Source organism: Corylus avellana, chromosome ca5 (assembly GCF_901000735.1).
Source record: "Corylus avellana chromosome ca5, CavTom2PMs-1.0".
Classification (NCBI taxonomy): Eukaryota; Viridiplantae; Streptophyta; class Magnoliopsida; order Fagales; family Betulaceae; genus Corylus; species Corylus avellana.
In genome coordinates this window covers 17,703,804-17,727,568 of record NC_081545.1, presented here as the reverse complement: position 1 = coordinate 17,727,568, position 23,765 = coordinate 17,703,804, and the positions used below count along the sequence as shown (strand labels likewise).

General features: G+C 36.5%; 1 protein-coding gene across 1 annotated transcript; it reads right to left on the bottom strand.

Annotated features, from left to right (window-relative positions):
• Positions 1–10,685: 10,685 nt before the first annotated feature.
• Positions 10,686–17,001, bottom strand: LOC132183412 (zinc finger BED domain-containing protein RICESLEEPER 2-like). The gene is made up of 2 exons (XM_059596842.1): positions 16,770–17,001; positions 10,686–12,981 (listed from the first exon to the last, which is right to left on the bottom strand). The coding sequence occupies exon 2, from the start codon at positions 12,952–12,954 to the stop codon at positions 10,981–10,983; it is 1,974 nt and encodes a 657-aa protein (XP_059452825.1). The 5' UTR covers positions 12,955–12,981; positions 16,770–17,001; the 3' UTR covers positions 10,686–10,980.
• Between the last annotated feature and the right edge of the window lie 6,764 nt (positions 17,002–23,765).

Here is a 23,765-nt window from a genome sequence, read left to right as displayed (position 1 = left end):
CCTAAGAAGACACTAAAATTACAAAAAAAAAACAAATGAGGGTAAAAAATGCTACAGTTAAAAAAAAAAAAAAAAAAAAGCCTAAAAAGGCCCAAAAAAAGCCCAAAAAGCCTAAAAAAAAAGCCCAATTTTGAAAAAGCGGTTAGCGGGCGGTTGCATATTTCACTAACCGTTAACTGGCGGTTAGTAGCTAACCGCTAACCATTAGGCGGTTAGAAGTTACGGTTAATGAAATCTACTAACCGCTAAGGCGATTACGGTTGGCGGTTATTGCCAATAAGCGCTAACCGTAACCGTTTTGACACCCCTACAAAAAAATTAATTGATTGGATAATGTTTTGATTAGAACAATAGACATATACACTTACTCTTGCATGGAATATATGCATGATTGTGTATTGTCCGATTATATGCATGTGAGATCCCTAAGATGCATTGTATTTGAGTGATGGTATGAGTATCATAGAAGATTATGCTTAAAGGTCCTTACAACTTATAAAATTTTGTTGTTTGTACTTATAAATGGAACTGAGAACTTCATTTAGACTATAACATATTAAACCTCAAATGACTTATCTTATTCATGAGAAGCAATGTTAATATGTTGCGAACTTAAGGTTAATATGTTGAAGCATTGGCAATGTTATACCATACACTGAATAGAACCATGTGAGTCATCATTTGTTTATACTGTCATAGCAAATGATGTACGTACACGGCAGATTATAACATTTACTCTAAATCTTGAGGAGTTTGTGAACTCATATGTGAAGTGTAGGTTACTTAGATGTATCAAATAGTGAGACCTATTATCGGTCGAAATAACCTCAATACATTAGGTAATCGAATGTAGCATTGTGGGAACGTCAACTTCAAGGAGGAATCCAAATTCTTTGTCAGAAAAGAAAGAGAAATGGAATATTTCCATTGTTTTAGATTTAATGGAAAAGATTATTCTAAAGCTTAGGCCCGAGTGTTTTTAGTAGGTACACTAAAAACTTATACATGTACAAGGTGAAATGTATTCTTACAAGGTACATAACGATAGGGGTGGCAAAATGGGTACCTGACACGACCCGATTACGACCCGCGGGTATCCTTTACACGATTAGCCTATACCTAGACACGACCCGTTTAGCTAAACGGGTAATCGGGTCTGACACGATTATGACACGAAAATAGCCGGATAACCCGACACGACCCGTTTTACTCGTTTAAAATAACTGGGTCTAATTGGGTAGACCCGACCCGACTACCCTAAACTATAATTTTTTTTTAAAAAAAAAAGAAAAAAAAAATCAAAATCGTAATAATAATACTAATACATTAATACAGTCAATGCAAAAAATTGAGTTCCAAGATATTAAAGGCTTTTAATAAAGGATAAGAAAAGAAAAAAAAAATGGAAAGTGACTGTAATTGTACTCCAAAAAAAATTACTAAACTCATAATTTCACTTAAATTTAAAATAAGCAAGCATATTGACTAAGGTTATTTATTAAAATAATTTTTAGTATAAAGAAATTTAATTTTGCTCAAATTACATTCCACTAAAAAAAATTATGTATATTTCAACACAAAATATAATATCTGTAATCTGTTGAAATTAAATGTCTCATAACATAGATGAATTTTACAAATCATTTGAAAAAAAAAAAAAAAAAAATTAAGGGCAAAAAGCAAGAAGAATTTTTTTAATTAAAATCATTTAATTAAATATTTAAATATAAAAAAGGCCCTACCTAAATTTTTTGTCTTAGGCCTCAAAATTCTATATCTCATTTTCTCTTGTCAAAAGTAATATCTAAACCAATAGAAATTCATATTTTTTTTAAATAGATAACATTCGATCTGGAGATATGCTAGAGGCAAGATGCCACATTATCTTGTTTTTGTTTTGTCTTTTTCCCTAAAAAAAAAAAAAATATGATGTGGCACCTTGCCATGTGGACTTTTATGGACAAAATGTAGAGTTTTTATTAGATTTTAGAATTTCTCTTTGTTCTGCTTTTGCTACATGTTTTCCTTGTGTTTCTTTTGTGTCCTCCAAAATTGATAGGACTTTAAATCGTAATTGAATTTGTGATAGATCACAATTAAATTTTGATCCAATTGTTATTTTTGGATAAATAAAAAAAAAAAAAAAAAAATTTAACATTGATAGAACCGAATGCAAACCACCAAAAGCCAAAAGGGTCTCATTCAGTCATTCTCAAAGAAGGAACTTTCTCTCTCTTCTCTCTCTCTCTCTCTCCCCATTGCTCTCTCTGTTTCTTTCTTTTTTTTACAGGTTTTGAAGAAGACTCAATCTGGGTGTTTCCAGATCCTGCAAGAGCCCAAATTACCAAAAGGGTCTCATTCTCAAAAAAAGAGCTTTCTCTCTCTCTCCCCATTGCTCTCTCTGTTTCTTCCTTTTTTATAGGTTTTGAAGAAGTTTCCAGATCCAACAATGACGAGTGAGAGAGGCAGACGGCACTCTGCCGTCTGCCTTATTCTAAAAAAAAAAAAAAAAAAAAACGGGTCTGGGGGGTCAACCCGCCAGACCCGCACAGTAACCGTGTCTGGCGGGTCGACCCGCTAGACACGAAATTACAGGGTCTTAATCGGGTAGACCCAATTACGACCCGAACCCGATAAGCCCAAACCCAATACCTATTTTTTCGTGTCATGTTCGTGTCGGGTTCGCGGGTCGTGTCAAAATTGCTAGCCCTACATAAGGATAATTATGAATTTAAATCGGCGACTCAAGGAAAAGAGGTCGTGAATGAAGTGATAGTTCATAAGACTTTGGTTCGACTATGGAATGATTCTATGATTAATAAAAAATACTCATTAGAATGTAGTCACAAATTATTTAGTGGAATTAATTATGATTAAACAGAGTCATGTGACATGGTGTAGGAAGACATGGTCACAGGCCTATTAAGCTAATGATTTTTTTCCTTTAGGTCCCTATTTGAACTAATGTAAATTGTCTAATGTTTATATTGTTCCTCAGTTACATATTTATATGTTGTGATGTTTTATTTTAATAAAACATGGGCCATAAGATTTATTAATCTTATTGGTTATATGGAGAAATTGGATTGGAGAATTAAATAGAGTACTGGGCTCATAATTTAATTCCTATAAAAAAAATAATTAGAATAAGCCTTGGGCTTATGTTTTAATTCTTGTAGGCTTGTAGATAAACTTTGGGTTTAATGAAATTAAATCCAACCAAAGTTAAGTGAAATGAGCATTGGACTTGAGGATAAAACCCAAGCCCAAGTGCTAAATCAAGTGGGAGTGGGCTAGGGCCTAGGCGCATGGGGAGAATTAACCCCATGGCCGTGCAGTGCTAGGGGCAAGAGAGATCATTTTGGCCCCCCTTGGCCGATTACTACAAAGACTGGGATTAGAAATCCCAGTCCCACATGGTTTATAATTCATTTTTTGCCTAAGATTCTAATATTATAAATAGAGGTGCAATTGAGAAGCAAAATAAACAACCAATTCGAAAACTTGTGATTTTTGTAAAAACAAAAAAACACACTCCACTCTCCCACAAGAGTGAATACACGGCCACTAGGGAGAATTTATCTCTCCAAAGTTTTGCTTCTAGTTTTCTCTTCATTTTGAGAAAACTTTGTGAGCCCACACTCACAGTCATATTCAATCATCAAAGAGAAAATCTAGTGGAGGAATTTTCTCCTCAACTGTTTGAAGATCTTGAAGAACTTCCAAATTATCTAGAGGTTCCTTATGAATATAAGGAAGAACATTAAAAATGTTCTTCAAGTCCATGAAGAACGCGAAGAAAACTAAGAATACGATGAAGATGATGTATTGACTCATACATGAAATTTGCAAGTTTGTTGAAACTTTAACTATTCAGCCCCACGTCATGGGAAGAACGAATGCACACTCCCACACTTCAATGCCTAGGTGAGGCCAAAACTACATGTAATTAATTTAACTTATATGTTGTTCTTGAATCTAAATATGTTTGTCTTGATGGTAAAAGGTCTTGGGAATTGTGTTTTATTCCGCTGCATAAAAAGAAATATTTTTGAAATTCATGCAAACAATCCCAACACCTACAACCCTAGAACCATTGGGCAATAGTACATCGAACGTTCGGTAACAGTCTAACAAGCAATTTTAACCCATTCTCCACATTTTCAGACCCATGCACGCCTTTTCCCACTATAAATACCCCTCATTCTCACCCCCAAATCCATCCCTACACCAGAAACTCCAATCCTATAGTGAGATGAGATTTTTGAGAGAGAATGAGAAAGCTTAGAAATGAATTGCCATTGTCAAGGTAAGCTCTTTTGAATCTACTTGACTTTCATGTTATACTTATGATTGTCATGATCTTTACAAGTTTTAAAATGTCTTGATAAATTGTGTTATTATTCTCTTTAAGAAAAGGAAAGGGTTTTTCAAATATTTAAAAACACTCCATGTTTGCTTAAGAGTGCATGCTATTATGGTTTGTTATGTTTACATGTACTCATTAAGAGCTTAGGATAAGAATTTTTACATGATGATTTGAGGATAAGAGCCTTATATGCATTTTGGCATTTGGCCGAACGTTCTCTACATTATGACCGAACGTTTGCTATTGAGCCCAAACATTCACTCAATTGACAGAACGTTTGGCAAATGCCTAGAATGAGTACGATTAAGGTTTTATGACCTTTTTGCTAGTTGCTTCTCGACTAGGACCTTATGTGTTGGTAGTAGGTTCTCTAGTAATGCACATAACAATGAAATACGTTTTGTATGGCAGGGATTCGGGGTGTTAGACGATTCTAGCAGTGAACGAGGTAAGTAAATACTTACAATTGCTTTCCTTAAAAACATGCGATATGTCAGTTAACTGAGCACGCGTATGTTATGAGCATAATTACTTTTTACGCAACTTGGTAACTGTCTTAATAACTGATTAATGAAATATATTATATGACATGGTACACCGGTACGTGTGGTATAATAGCCATGGGCTTATAATATAAACTTGATTCTATGGTCAAATGTGTGTGTGTTATATTGGCCTTTGATCCAATGGTTGTTTTGTGATCAGCACAACCATGTTTGATTGGTGGGTCATTATAGGACGTACATTGTTAGTAGCGTGGGCGACCAGAAGTTGGACTTGGTTGCTGCTAGTTATGGACGGTAGGGTACAATAGCCGGGACATAAGTATTGTATTAAATGTTACTCGGGACAGTGTCAACCCTACTAAGAATGGATAATATCTCGAATAGATCATACTTGATAGTTATGACCTATTAAAGCATTAGTTTTCTGCATTAAAATTTATAGCCTATTCTCGTTGGAATTATACCTAATCTTATTGCAATCCAAAACCATATTTTTGGGTGTAATAATAGAGGCGACACTTCTTTCGTTTGCAATAAATACAATTTTACTTTTGCACTTAAATAATAAGCTCATTTCATACCCGACTGTGAGATTTACTTGCTAAGTCTTAGACTTACGCAGTGTTTGCGACTTGTCAAGTTATCTTTTACAAAAGGAAACGAAGTTTGGAGACTATTATGGTTTTACCATATTTGACTAGAATAACTGTACTTCAATTAGTAGCTCCCGGTCTGTGATTGATGATAGTGTATCCATGCCTAATGACTTATTTTAGATATCTCAGATATATCATTTTCACCTTCCATTTGTATTTACTCTGAGTATGTTAGGTCGGCAATCTCTTCAGTTAGTTACCAATTAATTAAATTGAATGAATTGCCAGTAACCCTACTAGAATGGTTAAGGCCAATTTTAGGAGCGTTACATTAGTGGTCATAAGAATGATACTTGACATTACTTTATAAGGGGCATATAATAATTTTAAAAGCCATATCATTTTTAGAAGAATATAAAAAGAATGTAAGAATGACACTTAACATTACTCTTTAATGATTTTCAAGGGGTAATTCAATCGGTTGGGGACCAAGCCTCATAAAGTAGAAGTCATTAGTTCAAATCTCCCTCCTCCCCTTGTGTGGACATGCCAAAAAAAAAAAAAAAAATTGCTCTTTTATGTTTCAAGTACCACAATTGCATCCTCATGTCTGGGAATAGGATTATTTTAATTTTAAATAAAATAGATAGTATTTACTTTACCTGATTTGAAGTTGATGTATTTAATCTACGGTATATATAAAATTAATATTAGCACGTCTTTTAAAAAAAATTAAAAATGTAGAATTATGTATAGATGCACAAATCTTAAATTTTGACAATAAAATGAATACAATCAATTTTATTTATAAATAAATAAATAAAAACTTGTTAAAAATTGAAATAATTAATAATATACTAACAATATTTCGTAGGTATTATTAATAAAGTCATCATAATAAAATGAGAAATATGAAAATAATTAATAGTATACTAACAATATTTTGTAGGTGATAGTGACGTGGATCGATTGGTAGGGATAACATAGACAAGGAAAGTGATATAGAATTGAAAGGTGCGTAGACAAATAGGATATACTTTTCATTCTTCCCTTCGAATAGTATATATACATTTACTGTATCATCCTGTAGTAGAGATTGCGTCACCCCCACGAACTAAATATTTCAATCAACTCAACTAGATTACAAGGCTGTCTTATGCAGCTAGGTTGCAATTGATTAATTAGAAGGAAAGTTTGTTTACTTTGTTCAATTTATGATTTATTTTAATTCAAAAAAAAATCAAATCTCTTTTGGACCTAGGTTATGATTAAATTAGTTTAAATATAATTTGTTCTTAAAAAACACAATTCCATGTGGGATCGACCTCGAACTTGCAACCATGTGCACTTGCGAGTTATTAAAATTTTTACAACAAAAATATATATTGTTGAAAATAAAATCACACTATAAGCCCATTAGATTTTTGGACTTAGGGCTAATGACAAGCCCACGGAGCTATTAATTAAATAGCAGGGGATACAATCCAAGTGGGGCTCTATTGGAATAATCTGGGTCACAGAGTCCTACTCAATGTCTAAATTGGAGTAGGAGCTCAAGTCCAATTACAGCTCTCAGGACTCTCAAATCAACTCAAACAAAGGAGAACTAAGTTGAGTAAGTTTAAGTTTACCTAAACTCTTCAGCCTATAAATAGGCCCTTACACAAGGTATACAAATATCTTCTCATACTCTCTCGAACTCTCGTACTATAGAATACAGAATCAAGCTTGATCAATTAGTCCCCATTGAGTAGAATGAATTATTGTACACCTGGAAACTGACTTAGGTATCGGAGTTTCCTCAACATAGAGACTATTCATCACCATTTCCCACAAAAATCAAAGGGTTGGAGTTGGTTTAGACACTATTCATCACCATTTCCCAAAAAAATCAACATCAAAACATTTTAACTTTTTCACTTTTTATATCAAATCATTCACTTATTATTATTATTCAAATAAAAAAATCACTACAAAACAAAATTTTTCACTTTTCCATACCACTTTTTCATTTTTTTTACACCAAATATTTTTTTTTTTTTTTTTTACATCAATCTACATCAATTACAGTGTCTAGGCCAACCCATTTACCAAACACCACCCTAGAAGGCCCCGAAGAATGCACAGTCCACACCATAACGGAAACAGTTAGACAGAAAATTATTCTAACATATATGAATATATTATAACATTCACCTTTAAACATAAGGTGAGAATATAGAAGCCAATTTATATTTAAAAACAAGATCACAAAAAACGCTTGTTTTTTTTTTGGTCGAAATGAGATTTTCATTAACTTTCACTGAAGGTGAAAAAAACATCGAGAACCCCTCAAGGTTCTATGTTCACAGAGCACAAAGCTTTGAATTCACAATAGATGTAATACAGCTTGGGATCTCATCCACCCAGAACAGCTCAGTAGAACATTGGAGACCCACCTTTGCCAGCCCATGTGCAGCTTGGTTACCCATTTGTTTGAACATGTCGCACCATCCAGCTCCTGCACGTTCCAAGAATAGTCCTCGCGTCTTCAACAATATGGCCAAAAGATCGCAAACTTTGATTGGGGTCCTTCAAGGTTTGAAGCACCAGCATGGAATCGCCTTCCAGGATGATATCCTGGAAATTTTGCTGCTGATTGAACTTCACCGCCGCCAACATTGCCAAAGCTTCGCCCACTGCTGGGTCTTGGGTACCTTTCATCCATCTGCACGTAGCTGCACAAACGTGGCCCCAGTGATCCCGTATAATGATCCCTATCCCCATGCAATTCAGGTCCTTATCAATGGCTACATCCCAATTCACCTTGACCCGCCCGAATGGAGGCCGCTCCCATTTCACCAGACGATTAGTCGCGGGCAGAGCATTCCCCTGATCCCTCTCCTCTCGTCCTTTCTTGATACTTTGCATAAGAACGTTAGCTTCTTCAATGATGCGGTTTGGGGAATTGAAAGAACCTCCATGCACCACAGTATTACGACGCGCCCAGATTTTCTTAGCAACCAAGACTGCCTGCTGTAATTCCTGCCTCTGACACCGGTGCATCAGACTAGCCACAACCTCCAAAAATGATAGGAAAGTTCCATGGCTTTTCTGGATTCGCCGATTACATGCACTCCAAACATCAACTGTTTTGATATCCAATAATATAGATTCTTATGGTTTTATAACTTGTTTGACATTTTGATATATATGATTAAATAATGATTTATATTATCGGGATTAATTGACTCACTACCTCACAGTTTTTGTAGTGCTTGCAGGAATGGAAAGTCAAGATAATTATGGAGTTGTGATTAGAGATTCATACTTGAGATTTACAGAAATTCCAAGTTGGAGAAGTTTGTCTAGAGTTTAGACAGTCGGATAGATTTGTATAAAGGCCTTGTTTGGCATAGTTATGTGTATTTTGTATAAAGAAAAGTATTTTAACGGTATTATTTTGTATTGATAATTACAGCTTTTTTCACTGTGTGATATTATTTCAGCGTAACACTCAATTTATTTACAAGATAAAAGAACAGAAATACCGGGATGTTACAAATGAAATGGTAGTCGATCGCAATGTATTTGTTTTTTCATGGAAAACATTATTATGGGCAATCTAATCTATTTACCTTTCTAAGTGTTGACTCACCCCATTATTTTCCATTTTTGAGAGAGAAGAGGTTAGTGCTGAGGAGCAGATGGTTAAAAAGGCCTTCAGTTGGGTGGGTAGCAGAACGTGAAGAAATGGAATAAGTGCTTAATTAGCACAAGTTACACGTTTAATTAGGTTATGAAACTTTGTTACGTCCAAAATTGTTTCCCTTACCGTATAGGATCGAGGTGTAACAAGCTAGAGTGCTACACATCTTGCAAGGAATCCAGAAAATTCCATTCTAGAACGAAGCATATACAATAAATATACTATTTCATATGTTCTCTGTTGGATGAAAGAGTGTTACCAATATGAGAAGATCCATGGAAGCAAAAATCCAGCAGATCCTGGTTTTGCAAATTGTTTTTGCCTCAGTTACTATAACCGAAAATGATTGATGTTATATAAAGTTTTGAATTTCTTTTATTGAAAAGTGAAATTTAAGTGAGAATGTTTTTTATTTGAATATTAATAAAAAGTGAATTATATGATATAAAAAATGAAAAAAAGTGAAAATGTTTCTATATTGATTTTTTTGAAAAAAAGTAACGTGAAAAGTAGAAAATGGTGCCAACGTTGACATTAAATTCATTCTTTAACTTTTTTTTGTCTCATTCTGGGTTTTAAGAAAAATTGGGCTCTGTTTTGGCAAAGGCCAAAAATGACCTGATACAGTGATACTATTTCACAACTTTCCAATATTTCTACTTTTTATATTACATCAATTACTTTTATTACTAATTTAATAAAAAAAATCAATATATATATATATATATATATATATAGATTTTAATTTTTTCATACCAACCATTCTTACCATTTCGTTCTGTTTTTTATCAATCAATTTGCCAAACTGGCATGATGTCCGTGGACCATGAACCAAAATATTTGAGTTTAGATTAAATCCAAACATTCAAATATTTGGGCATTTGGGGATCCATTCAACTTTCCGTCTAATCAACAGGTTGACATTTGGGTATCCATTCAGCTCTAAACAGATTGGACCTCGCCACAAAAAATATTGGTTGATTGATTGATAGCTAACTCTGATAATTGCATAAGGCATATAAGGAAATTTTCCATCTCACAGACAGATTGGTCAGAGTCACACCATTTGCCCCACCACAAATTTGCCTCGTCTGATTGTCATTAGAAAACAGAAAATCAAAGCAAGGAGAAATAAGATTTGCCTTTTCTTTCAATACAAATAAATAAATAAATAAATAATATTGCCTTTTCTTCTTCCCTCCCCTCCCTTTTTTTTTTTTTTTTTTTTTTTCAATTTATTTATTTTTTATTTTTAAATAACAGAAATGTATGGGTAACAATGTTTTTCAGGTATTATTGCTTTTTGTAGCCATGATTAAAATTCTAATAAGTTTTTTGACGGAATAATCATTTTGATAAATGTAGAACTCAAGTAAACCAAATTTGTAATTTTTGAAAAAGCTTTAAAGCATTTGGTAGTGGTAAATCACAGGGATCAAGTCTATATTATAGGAGGCAGGCGAAGAGGTAAAACTTTGTGATGTAACATTATTTACTTGGTTCCAAAAGTATACATTTTACATCTAGCTAGCTAATACCTTTTCACTTTAACCCTGAGATCGCGAGGGAATTTACTGACCAAGTAGCCCATAACTAGTCCTCTGAAAAGGAGGAAAACACACATACAACATAAGGAAGAAACAATCTACGCCTTTGTAAGGAATAAGGATGGCACATGTTGTATTAGACAGCCCAAAAAAATTGACTAACTACTATGCATCAAAATATGTGACAAAGTATAGTTTAGATGATCTACCATAATAAAATAAAATAAAATAAAGAAAAAAGATTCTGGTGGGTGGGTGGGTGGTGAAAAATAAACTAACTTTCTAGTTCACTCTGTATCCAATCTTGTGAACACATCAAAGCTTGGACTGTAGGTGGAGTCAGTGAAGTCCAGTCGCGATGAAGCAGCCTTGGTTCTGTGCTGAATGCAAACTCTGAAGCAAATTTAGACATGGGCATTGCCAACACATTGCGTGCCATCATCGATAGGATTGGATACCTGGGAGTGTGCACTTTCCACCAATTCAATATGTTGAAATCTACATTGCGAGGAAAGAGTGGCTCCTCCAGATACTTGTCCAGATCAGACTTGCTGCCTTCACTGTGTGATGTTTCGTTTAGGAATTTGTCAAACCCCATCAGTCTATCCCTTGAAGCAGGTGAGGAGCCGGCACCACCGCCCACTTGCCAGGCCAGACCTTGATCAAGAGAAGCCAATGGCGAGCAGATTGAATGTTCGTTGTAGAGCTCCTTCACGCAGTGGAAAACATCATCAATACGTTCTGGAGCGCTACTGCCGTAGATTTGCGGATAGTAATACTCGACCAATTTCATCTTAAATCGAGGATCTAACATGGCTGCAACTGCTAAACCAGAGCTGCATCTCTCCCAATATTCTTCAAACTTACTTCTCATCTTCACCGCCACAGAACTAATAGAAGCATCAGGATTCTTGCACCATTCAATCAACTGCAAGTGAACATCGCAGAGCTCAGGGAAATATATATTTGCAGTTGATGACTTGCACCTTGTCAAAACGTTAGTAACCTCCACAAAGAGCTTCAAGTAACTAGTAACGACACTCGCTCTCTCCCATTCCATATTGGATGGGCACATTGTGTAGACAGGATCATTTTCTTGCAAAACACAAAACACCTCCCTGTACTCTAAGGCAACTTCAAGCATAACATGCGTTGAGCTCCATCGCAATGAATTATCCAGACATAAGGACTTTTGACTCTCAACTTTAACTTCTTGAGCCACCTCATTAAACTTTGCTTGCGTTGCTTGTCTACTTTTAACGCATCGAATGCTATCCCGTATCTTCTTGGTTACATCGGATAGTGCTTCCAAGGCATCCTGAACCATCAAATTGATTACATTTGCCACGCAGCGCACATCAAAAAACTGACCATTACAATAAAGAAATCTATTCTGCGACAATCGATCTCTGATTCTACATATGATATTGTCATTGGCAGAACAACTATCAAACGTCATGGAAAACAACTTACGGTCAATATCCCAATCCATCAGACATGTCATGATAACATCCGAATCGTCTTCAGTATGAGAAGGATCAACCATAATAAAATTTAGAATCTTCTTCTTTAACTGCCAAGATTCATCAATGTAGTGCGCCGTCAAACACAAGTACTTATCATTACCATAAGCAGCCCACATGTCAGCACTGAGGCTGATTTTACCAGGCAATTTATCCAACACTTCATTCACCTTTTGTTTCTCTTTTATATAGATTTCCATACAGTCATCCTCAACCCTGTCAAATGTCACAAGCTCAAAAAGTGGCTGCAGATTTTTAACAAATACTCTGAATCCAAAATGTTCAACCATGGCCAACGGATAGCCATGTAAAATGATCATACGAGCAAGATCAAATCGACTTCTTCTTTGATCAAAGTTACTGTTTCCAGTGTTAACGGAGTCATCTTTCATAGGCTCTTGCTCAAATCTAACATTCACAAGGTTAAGAATTTCATCCTTTCTCTGCTCTTGTTCCATATTGAAATTTACAAGAGCATGGGTCCCTGCCTTTTTTTTTTCCCTAGCTGCAATGTATTGAGGTATCCCAAGGTTAGATCTTTTCTGACACCTAGCCAAATGATTCCTCAAATGAGATGTTCCACTAGTACTTGATCCACTAAGTTTCTTCTTACAATGCCTACATACAGCCACACAGGTGTCACCTTTTTTAATCCTATCAAAATCATTCCATACAACAGATTTCAATCGGCTAGAATTGACTATCACTGCATCTGACAAATCCATTGCATGAATTTAATCTTTCACCAATATCTGCAATTTGGAAACATGCAAATATGTTATACCAATAAATATAAACCATGAAGCCAAGAAAACTCAATCAAAATCTCTAAAAGCCACAACCACCATTAACATCGATAAAACCTAACAGCAAAACAAAAAAGACAGGTTGTTAATTTCCCATAAGTACAAAAACATTTCAAGTAGTTTAATGTGATACATGCAGAAACACTCACCAGGAAATGACATGCTCACAGATATCACTATCAACCTAAAAAACAAGTCACGTCCTTTTCTATCGTAAATTAACCATATTAATATGATGGAAAACATTTACACATTCTGATCCATGCATTCCTCTAAAGACCCCTACAACTTTATAAGTCTTTTCTAAAACAGACTTGAGACTGAGATTTGTCCTAATAACAATCTACATTGTAGAGATCATGCAACCGCTTGAATCTGGATGGGTGGAATAATCGATTGCTTGTCATAATATCACATACAAGATTAAAGAAAAGAAAAGAAAAAGAAAAAAATGAAAAAAAATGAGCAATGCACTACCTGTTAGTTCATTAGATTCAACACATTATTGTTTCAGAATAAGAAGCAGAAGCTGGAAGCAGTTTTTAAGATGGAAGGGATGGATGTGATCCAAAATCTATAGGAGAAATATGAAGCAAATTTATGGTAGTCAATAAAGCTTATAAGAAAACTGGAACCTAATGTCAAATTTATATACGAAAAATCCACCAAGAATGATATGGCAAAGCAAAACTTGGAAGTGCAATTAGAAATACCACTAAGAAAATTATCAAGATTTTTTTCTCTGGTGTGTTGATGGATTATAATATGAGAAAAGGACTAAAGAAGATTTTGGAGAGCAGGGTGGGGAGAGATAAAGAGAGAGATTTAAAAAAACCTTGGTAGTCAAATTTTATAAGCATATTCAAAGCATTTTTGCAAAGTTTATGAAAATCTTCCCAAGATCTTCGAAAAGAGTAAAGTTATTTAGTAGGCTGCTATATAATTGTCATACAACTTAATAATCTGGCAGTGAAAATTAGCCTTTGGCTTAACATTTGTAAAAAAAAAAAATCATTAATTTTCACAGTTGCGTCATAACAATTGTATAACAGTAGACTAAATAGCATTACTCCTTTTAAAATATTGTCAAAAGGCATCCTCAAGGTTTCCAAAGAAGACTCCGCTGAATTTTCAAGAACTCTCAAACGAGATTTTTATTTTACTTTTGGTATCAATAAAATACCAAGCTTGTTGGTAAGTCACATACTAGCTAGCTCAAGAAACATGTGAGAGAAAAGGTTATTGATTAAAATTTTTGCAAAAAGATAGAGAAGATGGTATTGCAAAGGAGGCCAAACAACAAGTAATTCATCTCAGAATTGATTTTTCTCTTATATATATATATATTTAAGCTTATAGCATGGAAATGGAATATAAACACTTATCCTTAAAGAGGAACAAGTGATATACTCAGGATTCTTCTCTTGTTAAGCTCAAAATTTGGTCGCAAGAGACCAAATCCTGAAACTACCTTAAGCAAAGACCACAAATCAAGGTTGTTGCACAGGACCCTCAGTCTATACAAAATGTTTTCTGTTACCTGCACCCAAGATCCTTAATGCATGGTCAATGTTAAATTTGTTCAAGCATCAATGTTACTTCACAAACCATAAGCTATAAAACATGTATTAAAATGTAGCAAGTTCTAGAAAGTCCAATGCCTACAGTCATGCAAAAGGTTAAAGTTCTTCTATCCTTTTAGATTCTTAATGGGTGTCTCATTGTCATTTAGATTCTTAATGAGGGTCTCACTGTCATTTCAGTAGCTATCCCAGTATCAGCATTAGCTCCAAGAAACCCTAATAGTTTTCTAATGCTAAGCAATTACTTTTGAGGCCCAAAAAAATATCCTTATGCCTAGACTTGGCCTCAAAATTTCCAACAGAGCAACAACATCAAGACTAAGGATCTCATTCTCATCGTGAAACTTGAAAATAAATTTTGCTAATAAGGATGACTTGCGAATGAAATCCATAATAAGATGAGACTATAAATAGTAAGCAACTCAAATTAAAAATGATAGATCCAACAGTTGAAAGAAGACACTCTGGAAAGATTCAACAAAGTAAAGAGAGAAGATTCTAAAATAAAATTCTTGAAGAAACAAAAAACTTTCACATCAAAGGGTTGAATCTAGTCATGACCCAGTGAGGGGCAGTTGAGAGATGGACATGAATTTGCTATGAAAACCACGACCAGATAAGTGAGATAGGATTTCACAAATCTGTTACTGAAAAGTGTCTGACCCTCAGGGAGCATAGAATCTAAGTTATCTTGCAGCAATGTATGACTATTTGGTTTGGTACGAGATAATATAAAGCTTAAGGATTCATTCTGCAATGCTCAACTTAGCACACATGTTGATGAATGTTAGAAATTTGTACAAACTATCCATATCAAATCAGATAAATCAACTCTTGTCGATAATGGGACAAGAAGATTACAAGGTCAATGAGGTCTAGCTTGAATCACGCTTCCTCACCTTGTAAGAACAAGGAGGGTGAGGTTGTGGGTAGATAAAAAGAGATTATAAGATAACATTGCCCACTTCACATATTTTTACATATATAACAAACTTCAACATAAAATTCATCCCATTGTTTTTGCATGCAAATGAAAAGAGATATCTATCATCATTATTAGTAGAGAAGCAAAGAAAGAGATGTTATCAGTTCTCCCAAAAATAGACCAATGTGTCAAAAATTCCTCAAAGCGTGGTAAAATTATACTTGGATTCAAAAGTCTACTACCTCTATACATTGTATTGCTTTTAGCTACTCGACATGCCCCTAACGAAAACAACCTTGAAAAGGAAAACTAAAAGCATAATCTAAATCTAGTTTTCATTTTTGCAAAGCAAATAATTGTACATCCGTTGGTCAAACAATTCTTCGGCTCCCCAGTAGTGATTCAACATAGTCAAAGCAATAATCAAACACGACAACAGGAATTTACTTACCAAATTGATAACCACATGTATTTTAATGAAAAACAAAGAGTTACCAAAAAAAAAAAAAAAACAATGTGCCATTTTGGATAATTCTCTCTACAACCTACCAGAGTAAACTTTTTCCTAGAAAATCCTCCATGGAAATATCTTGCATAGAAACAAACATACCCGAACTAAACAAATAGAATTTATCTCAGGACACGATAACAGACCCACCAATTACTCTAATTTGCGGAATATTTAATTCACTGCAAACATCAAATTAAAATTGAGCCATGCACACAATTGCCATTCGCAAAAACTCGTCACTTTTTGAAAGCATAAGAGTGTGAGCCGGGTCCCAAATCCGACCCAGGAATCATCCCCTGGGACCAGTAAGCCAAGAAACAGCGGTGTTAATTAAAGAATACCATGAAACGGGTGCGGGTCGACCCGCAAAATTAGGGTAATCCGGCGAGGATAGACAAAACCCAAGCCTGCCGTATCGGTACCGGACAAGGTCCGAAAGGACCCGCCCAACCGGTCAAACACGGGTCGGAACCGATCGGGTCAAAAGGACCGATTTAAAACCTATGGGTATCGGATCGAAATCGGAACTCAGGTATATAATGAACCCAAATGAAACAGAGACAAATAGCCCCAAATAACACTCGGAGTCGGACTCAGAGCCAGAATTAGGGCTTAAACCCTAAAAATTATAAAAAAATTCAAACTGAAAGCCAACAAAAGTTATACAAAAAAATATTGAAGTAGCAGAAAGTTCAAAAAAAGTTTAAGGGCGTACGGAGAATGGAGCGAAGGTGGATTTTGCCGAGACCCGGAAAGAATTAGGGTTAGGGTTTATTTGGGGGTTTCTAGTGACAAGAAGTAGGATAAGAGGGAGAGGGACTGAGGGGGGCAAATATGGAAATCGGAGCAATTTGGTGTGAAGGCGCGCAACGAAGAAGAGGTAAGGAGGCAAGAATTCCGTAAACGTACCGTTTTGCCCTTGGTGCCAAACGGAGGTTTACTTCATTTGCTTTGCCTGACTTGACTTAACGGACTTAATTGGGCAAATCTGGTTTTTTCTTCCTTTTCAAAAATGTACAATCAGTTCAGGTGATTTCATTAATTTGCAATTAGTTTGGTAAGGTATACAAATTGGCCCCAAATGCAAAAATAAATTAAGTAGGTTTGGTACCTAACTTAGTCCGAAATTTGGATGGGAACTGTTATAGTGCCCAATGGGCCAGAAGTTAATGCATAATAGTTGGTCGAGGTTATATGGCATGAAGGTATTTTTTATGGGCCTTCGCATTGGTGGGTTGTAACAGCCTCAAAATTAGCCTTAGCTAACTTGACAGGGTTACTGGTAATTACTCCAGTTAAATTAACTTATCGCTAAATGGGGAATCGTCCATCTAAGCATTATCAGAGTTAATGCATAGGAATATAAAATAAATCTGAGAAAACTATTAAATCATGAAATTGACAAGTATATTTCTCGAAATTAAAAACATTGAGCAACTAATAATAATATGAAAGAAACCTAAAAGCGGCATGAAGATTTAAAGCAAGGTCCGTAGTGTCAATCGTACCACTCTTGGGTTCTAGTGACAAACCACACGATTAGATATGACATGAGCCCATTTAAGCATAAATAAACGTGCAGTTTTAGTAAATATTAAAAGAAGGTGTTGTCTCCACTAATACACCATACAAATATTGTTTGGTTAATAAAAAAACGATGTACTTCCGGTGGCAATCACCCAAGTATTTTAATGCAAAAAGACTAGTGCTTTATAGGTCTTAACTCTCATGTATGGTCTACCCAAAATATTATCCTTTCTCAGCAGGGTCGGTGCTATCCCGAGGGACCTGTAATACAATGTTGGTGCCTTGATCATTGTACGTTACCATCCATTCCATTAGTGGCACGACCGATGATGTCCGTCCTATAGTGATCATCCATTAGGGAATGGTTGCGCCTAGTCACGAAACCATTGGATCCAAAGCCCATATAACAACACACACATTTAACCATAGAATGAAGTCTCTATAGTAAGCCCATGGCCGTTATACCGCACGTACCAGTGTACCATGTCATACAATGACTCTTATCAACTAGTTAATTAAGCAGTTACCAAGTAGTTACAAAATGTAGATATGCTCATATCATACTCGTGGTCAGTCAATTGACATATCCCACATTTTTAAGGAAAAAGTTTGTTAAGTGTTTACTTACCTCGCATGCTCCCTCGAATCCTCCGACATTGCTAAATCCTGCTAGAATAGAATATAACACACCGTTATACGTAGTATTAGAGGACCCTTACAAGTAAGATACTAGGTTAACCTAATATAAAGGGTTGCTAGGGCCTAACTTGCACAAATGGGGCTCAGGCGGATGTTTGACCTCCTGACCATACGTTCGTGTCCGAGAGTGTATGTCCGGTTAGTGGGTAGGCATTTTGGCCAAAAGCTCTTAACGGGGTTTTAAGGTCTCTATAAATTCTATAGGCTATCATAACTCCTTCTAGGCTATAAAATAGACACATGCAACGTAAGGAAAAACACATCGATCATACGGCACAAGGAATAGAGGAGATTTAAACTCTTTTGAAAACGTTTCTTGGTTTTGTAAGGAAATGAATGCAAGAGCTTAACACAGTGCATTTGAAACTCATAACATAGCAAGAACAACATTAAAAAGCATAGAAATGGGCAGGGGTTACCTTGGGAAAAATGGCAAGAACACAAGCTTTCCTCCTTTCTCTCCCAAAACTCACAAATCACTCATATAAGGTGGTTACAGAGAGCCTAGGGGCAGAAATGTTGGCTTCAAAGGGTGGTAGGGGAGTGGTATTTATAGGCTAGAAAAGCTGAGGGTGCTACCAACTCCCCTGAATAGTAGCAGACGTCTAGTACTATTGGGGCGTACGTCCGGTACTATTTATTCAATGGTCCAAAGGGTGCATCGTACGTACAGTCATTAAGCAGTGGTCAACCCAAAAGTAGCGTATGTCCGATGGTCCCCCGCGTACGTCCGGTACTAAAGACAAGAGTGTACGTCTAGTGGTCCCTTGGTGTACGTCCGGGACTAAAGACAAGAGCGTACATCTATTCCCATGGCTTATGTCCAGTACTAAAGACAAGGGCACACGTCCGGCAACCCTAGCATACGTCTGGATAGAAAAGACTAAGCTTAGGTTTATGCTTCAAACGTTTTAGGAGTTTTTTAGGCTATAAGTATGGGCTTACGTTTGTTGTTATAAAATTGGGTTTTTCATAAATCCTTTAACCCTTCTTTGTAGAAAATCTTTTAATAAAAACAATCGTTTTTATCCGGGTATTACACTCTCCCCTCCTTATAATAATTTCGTCCTCGAAATTTGGTTTTAGTAATAAACAAGATGCTCCTAGTAGAGAGGGTTTTCGAAAACAATTAAAAGTTTGGATAGAATAAAACGGTTGAAAAGAAACATATGGTTTTGAAAAGATCGGTAAGATTTAGGCATGCATAATTAAATCCAAGGAAAGAAAGAAAAGAAAAGAGACAACCGTATACATACAAAATTGCCATTACCAAGCAAAAGTCTATAGAAATCGTCCTACGAATGAGGTCGTCTACGATCTGCTGATCTTCGACTCGGGGTGCCTTGCGTACAAGGGCTCCCCCTTCCAAGGTTGATGCTCAAGCTCTGAATGCCATAATCTCTCACGTCAAGCAAGGGTTCTGTTCAAGTGACTGTGAATCTGCGGGAGTGATCCTAGAATGTCGTCAATATTTTCCATAGCTTCGAGGTGAGACTTCCTACGGATTGTTGAAGTCCACTAAGCGTGCTGTAGATGCGCTCAAGATCATAGTTGCTTGCTGGTGTGGACGAGGAGGCCCCATTAGTTGCTCGTTCCTCCTGGTGCAGCTCTCGGTGTTTGTGGCACTCGTAGTCGATGGGACTCCTAGTCAAAAGGGCGTAAAGGCAAAGAAACCTATCCTACGTGACGGTGGTGAGATTCTTGACTGGAAGAACTCGGCTGATCATCACATGGTATACTAGTCGGTCGTTGTGCTAAAGGGCATGCGGGTTCGCATAAAAACTCCCGAACAAATTTGACAGCGATTGGCCCATGTCGAGCATATCCGACCTTCTTTCTACAATGATGTTGCAGCTGTGGTAGAGAGAGTTGTATCGGCGCTTCATTTTGGCGACTCTGAAGTGTGCACGGTTGTAAGAAAACTAGGTGTTGTTGCTGTCAATGCCTTGGCCGAAACATCTTGAGCAGGGCTGTGAGCTGAAGACTCGTCCAAATGGTCTCCTTCTCTGCCTCGTCCATCTCAAAATCAGAGACGGAGTCGGGATCTTGAGCCTCCTAGGCTTGGGCCCTACTGAATCGGGTTGGGTAAGAGGAAGATGAAGCTACGGCGCTCGCTCTTGTTCTTGCCAAAAAGCATCACTACCAATTCTAAGCGCAACCTTAACAATAACTCATCTAACTACAAAAGTGGTAGCCTAGTTCTAGAAACTGAAATCCTCCCTCAGGTGTTAGGAAAAATGCAAGGAGGTATCGGGAAACATTGGGATATTTGAAATAAAAACTTAGTGGGATTTCAAAAGGGTTGGTTTGTAGTTTAGAAATTCGGTCAAAAGCTTAGTAGAATAGCAGGTGGACCTGGTTGCAAGGGTAATCAGGTCATTTCAAACTCTTAGTCCGACTACGTGAGAGTTGGTGGGTTCCACATTTCAGGGTTGACTTTAATCTCAAGATTGTCAAGAAGGGTCTTTAATGACAAGGATGCCCTTAGGGGCGAGAGGTGGGAAATGTGGGGTCATCTAGGGGTAGGGGCATTTCGCTCAAGAATACCGAAATTGACAAGATATTTGGTTGCTTCGAGTAACCCAAAATAATGGTGACCTCAAAATGCAAGGGCACCTAGGTACTTGATAAGTCATGAAAATTTTAGGTCTTGGCTTTGAGGGCATTTTGGTAATTTTGTATTAAAAGAATATTGCACCGAAATGAATGGTGCCACCCTTGGGTAGTCTAATACAACGGTGTCCTCAAGATGCAAGGATACTAGGGTGATTATAAAAATTAGGGTTTAGGTCTCAAGGGTATTTTAGTAATTTCTGAATTTTGACAAAATATAGAGATTCGTTTGGGTTAAAGTTGATGGCTCGAAGTGTTCAGTACTACCCTAAGGGCAAGTCGTCATAGTGGCAACCTCAAGAAGCGAGGTTACTAAGGTATGAGAGTTAGAGTTTTAGGGTGGAGGGCATTTTGGTCATTCCAGTTCTGGACAAAATGCCAAAATTCAAACGGCTAGGTTCATAGGTTAGGCTTTCAATTAAAAAGGCTTGAGGCTTAATTCAATAGGTAGGCTTGACTCTTTAACAAAATTGGGTCTTCCCCAAATTAGGGGAAAATTCCCATTTAAGAGTGAGGGGTATTTTGGTCATTTTCAGATTTGGGCGAAAAACTCTCGAATCCAGCCGGTCTAGATCTGGCTTCCAATTAATAGGTTTGGGCTTTATTGAGATCATGGAAGACAAATTTTGAATTCAGAGCAAAACTCTCAAATCCAACGGCTTGGGTTTCGGGTTGGTTAATAGTAGAGCGAATGGGTTTTGTTCATAGGGCATTTGGGTCACAACCCGTGCATCAATTGCATGGTCCAGTCAAGAAAACACAAGGATTTCGGACTTAGGCTAAAATCCTCAAATCCAAACATGTGGGGTTTGGAAAGGGAAATTGGTTCTAATCACAACCACAGCTTTTCTAACATAACAAGCAAACATCTAGATGCTCAATCCTAACCAATAATCAAGGAAAGATGAAAACCCAATTCGAAACCCTAAAATTGTAGAACTAGAAATTTCAAATTTTAAATGGGTAGAAGCACATACCTCGTTTAAAAGATGGGATTTAATACTCACGGAGATATGGCTAAAAATTATTGGGGAGATGTTTGGCTTGAGATAAAATGGGAGGAATAGGGTTTAAAGAGTGCTCGACCGTCTTTTAAAAAGAATGCATGGGGCTCTAGGTGAGTGGTTGGCCCGAGGCCGGCCCAAATATATATATATATTTTGAAACCAGCAGTTCAAAGGCAAGGTATTTTTAAACAATTGGGGGTATGAAAACAAGGCTAGTTGGGGTTGACACGAAAATCATTTTTTTTGTGAAATTCATTTTCTTTTCGAAATTCACTTTGAAAAAACACATGAGCACCTATTGTAAAACGCACTACTAAGTATGGTGCGTAGTCTAACCACTGCACTACTAAGCACAATGCGTAGTCTAACCATTGTACTGTTAAGTACAATGTGTAGTCTAACCACTGTATTGCTAAATAGAGTGCGTAGTCTAACTACCTCGTAACTGTCTATCCAAAACCTACCCAACCTCTAAGTCTAGCATTCCTCGGTCGACTCTTCTGACGGGTCTGTTTTGTAGTCCTTATCAATGCTGGAGAGGAAAGTGGCCTCCTGTCGCTTAGACCTAGTTGGCAGGGCTCCTGTTTTCAGCAGTTGGATCTCTTCGTACTCGCCCGCAATTTGAGTCAGATGTTTATGCATCTCCTGCTTCCTTTCCTCGCTAAGGTAGGGATTATACTTCCAAGGAACAAGTGGAAAATCGTGTACTGTAGACATGTTGCTATGCTCCCATTTTGTTGTTGCCTGGCCATTCTAGAACAATTACCTAGTGTCGGTATCCATCACGCATCCGAGTGTGAAGTTGGATCAAGTGCCTGTAACGCAAAGCAGACGATCCTGTCCAACCCTATGCTAAGTAATCAAGAAGGCTATTACTGTAGCCCACACCACAGCCAAACAACAAGTAGAGAACCTAGGTCTATCCTATGCGCCATTCTTTAAGATTTAAACCTAGGGTATTGTAGCCTATTCTCAGATTGTTCCCTACAGTCGACAAGACCATATGCTCTGATACCATACTGTAATGCCCCCAAAATTAGCCTTGGCTAACCTGGCAGGGTTACTGGCAATTACCCTAGTTAAACCAACTTGTGGCTATGTAGTGTCCCAGAATTTTCAAAGCTATTTAAATAGATTATTTTGATAATGATGTTATTTTAATATCCATTGTAGCTAAGGATTTTAATTCTTGGGAAATTTATGAGAGTGGTAATTAGAGAATGGTAATTGGTGAAATAATAGGATAGTAAATGGTAGGTATAAGGATGGTAGAATAAGAAGGTAGAATAGTATAGGGTTGGTAGAATAGTATAGGGTTGGTAGAATAGTATAGGGTTGGTGAAATAGTAAAATAAGGGTATAATTGTAAATTGAAGGTAGAATAGTATTTGATTTTCTCCTATAAATAGAGCTCTTCTCCTTCACAATTTTCACCACTCATCTCCTCTCCCATCTCTTGCATATATTCTTCCTTCTTCCGCTTTTTACTCGGTCTTTCTTCTTTCTAAGAGTGTTTACTCAGAACAGAGAGAGAAAAGGCGAGACCAAGCGCTACAAGAAAGAAAGAACACAAGAGATAGCGGACTTTAGAAATTAGTTTCAAAAGATATACTAGTGGTGTTAGTCATATTAGAGCAACTAGATTCCTTCATACCACTTTTAGCTTCAGTCTAGAGGTAAGTAAATTCACTACCCCTTCTAAAATTACTTCATGTCATGCTATTTATTCATTCTTTAGTAAATTGTAAATAATTATTTTATTTACGTATTATGAAGTTATGTTGCATGCATGAAGGATTTCTAAAAAAATTATCTAGAAAGTTTCTATTTATTTAAACGCTTTCTAAGTACAACAAGTTTATATT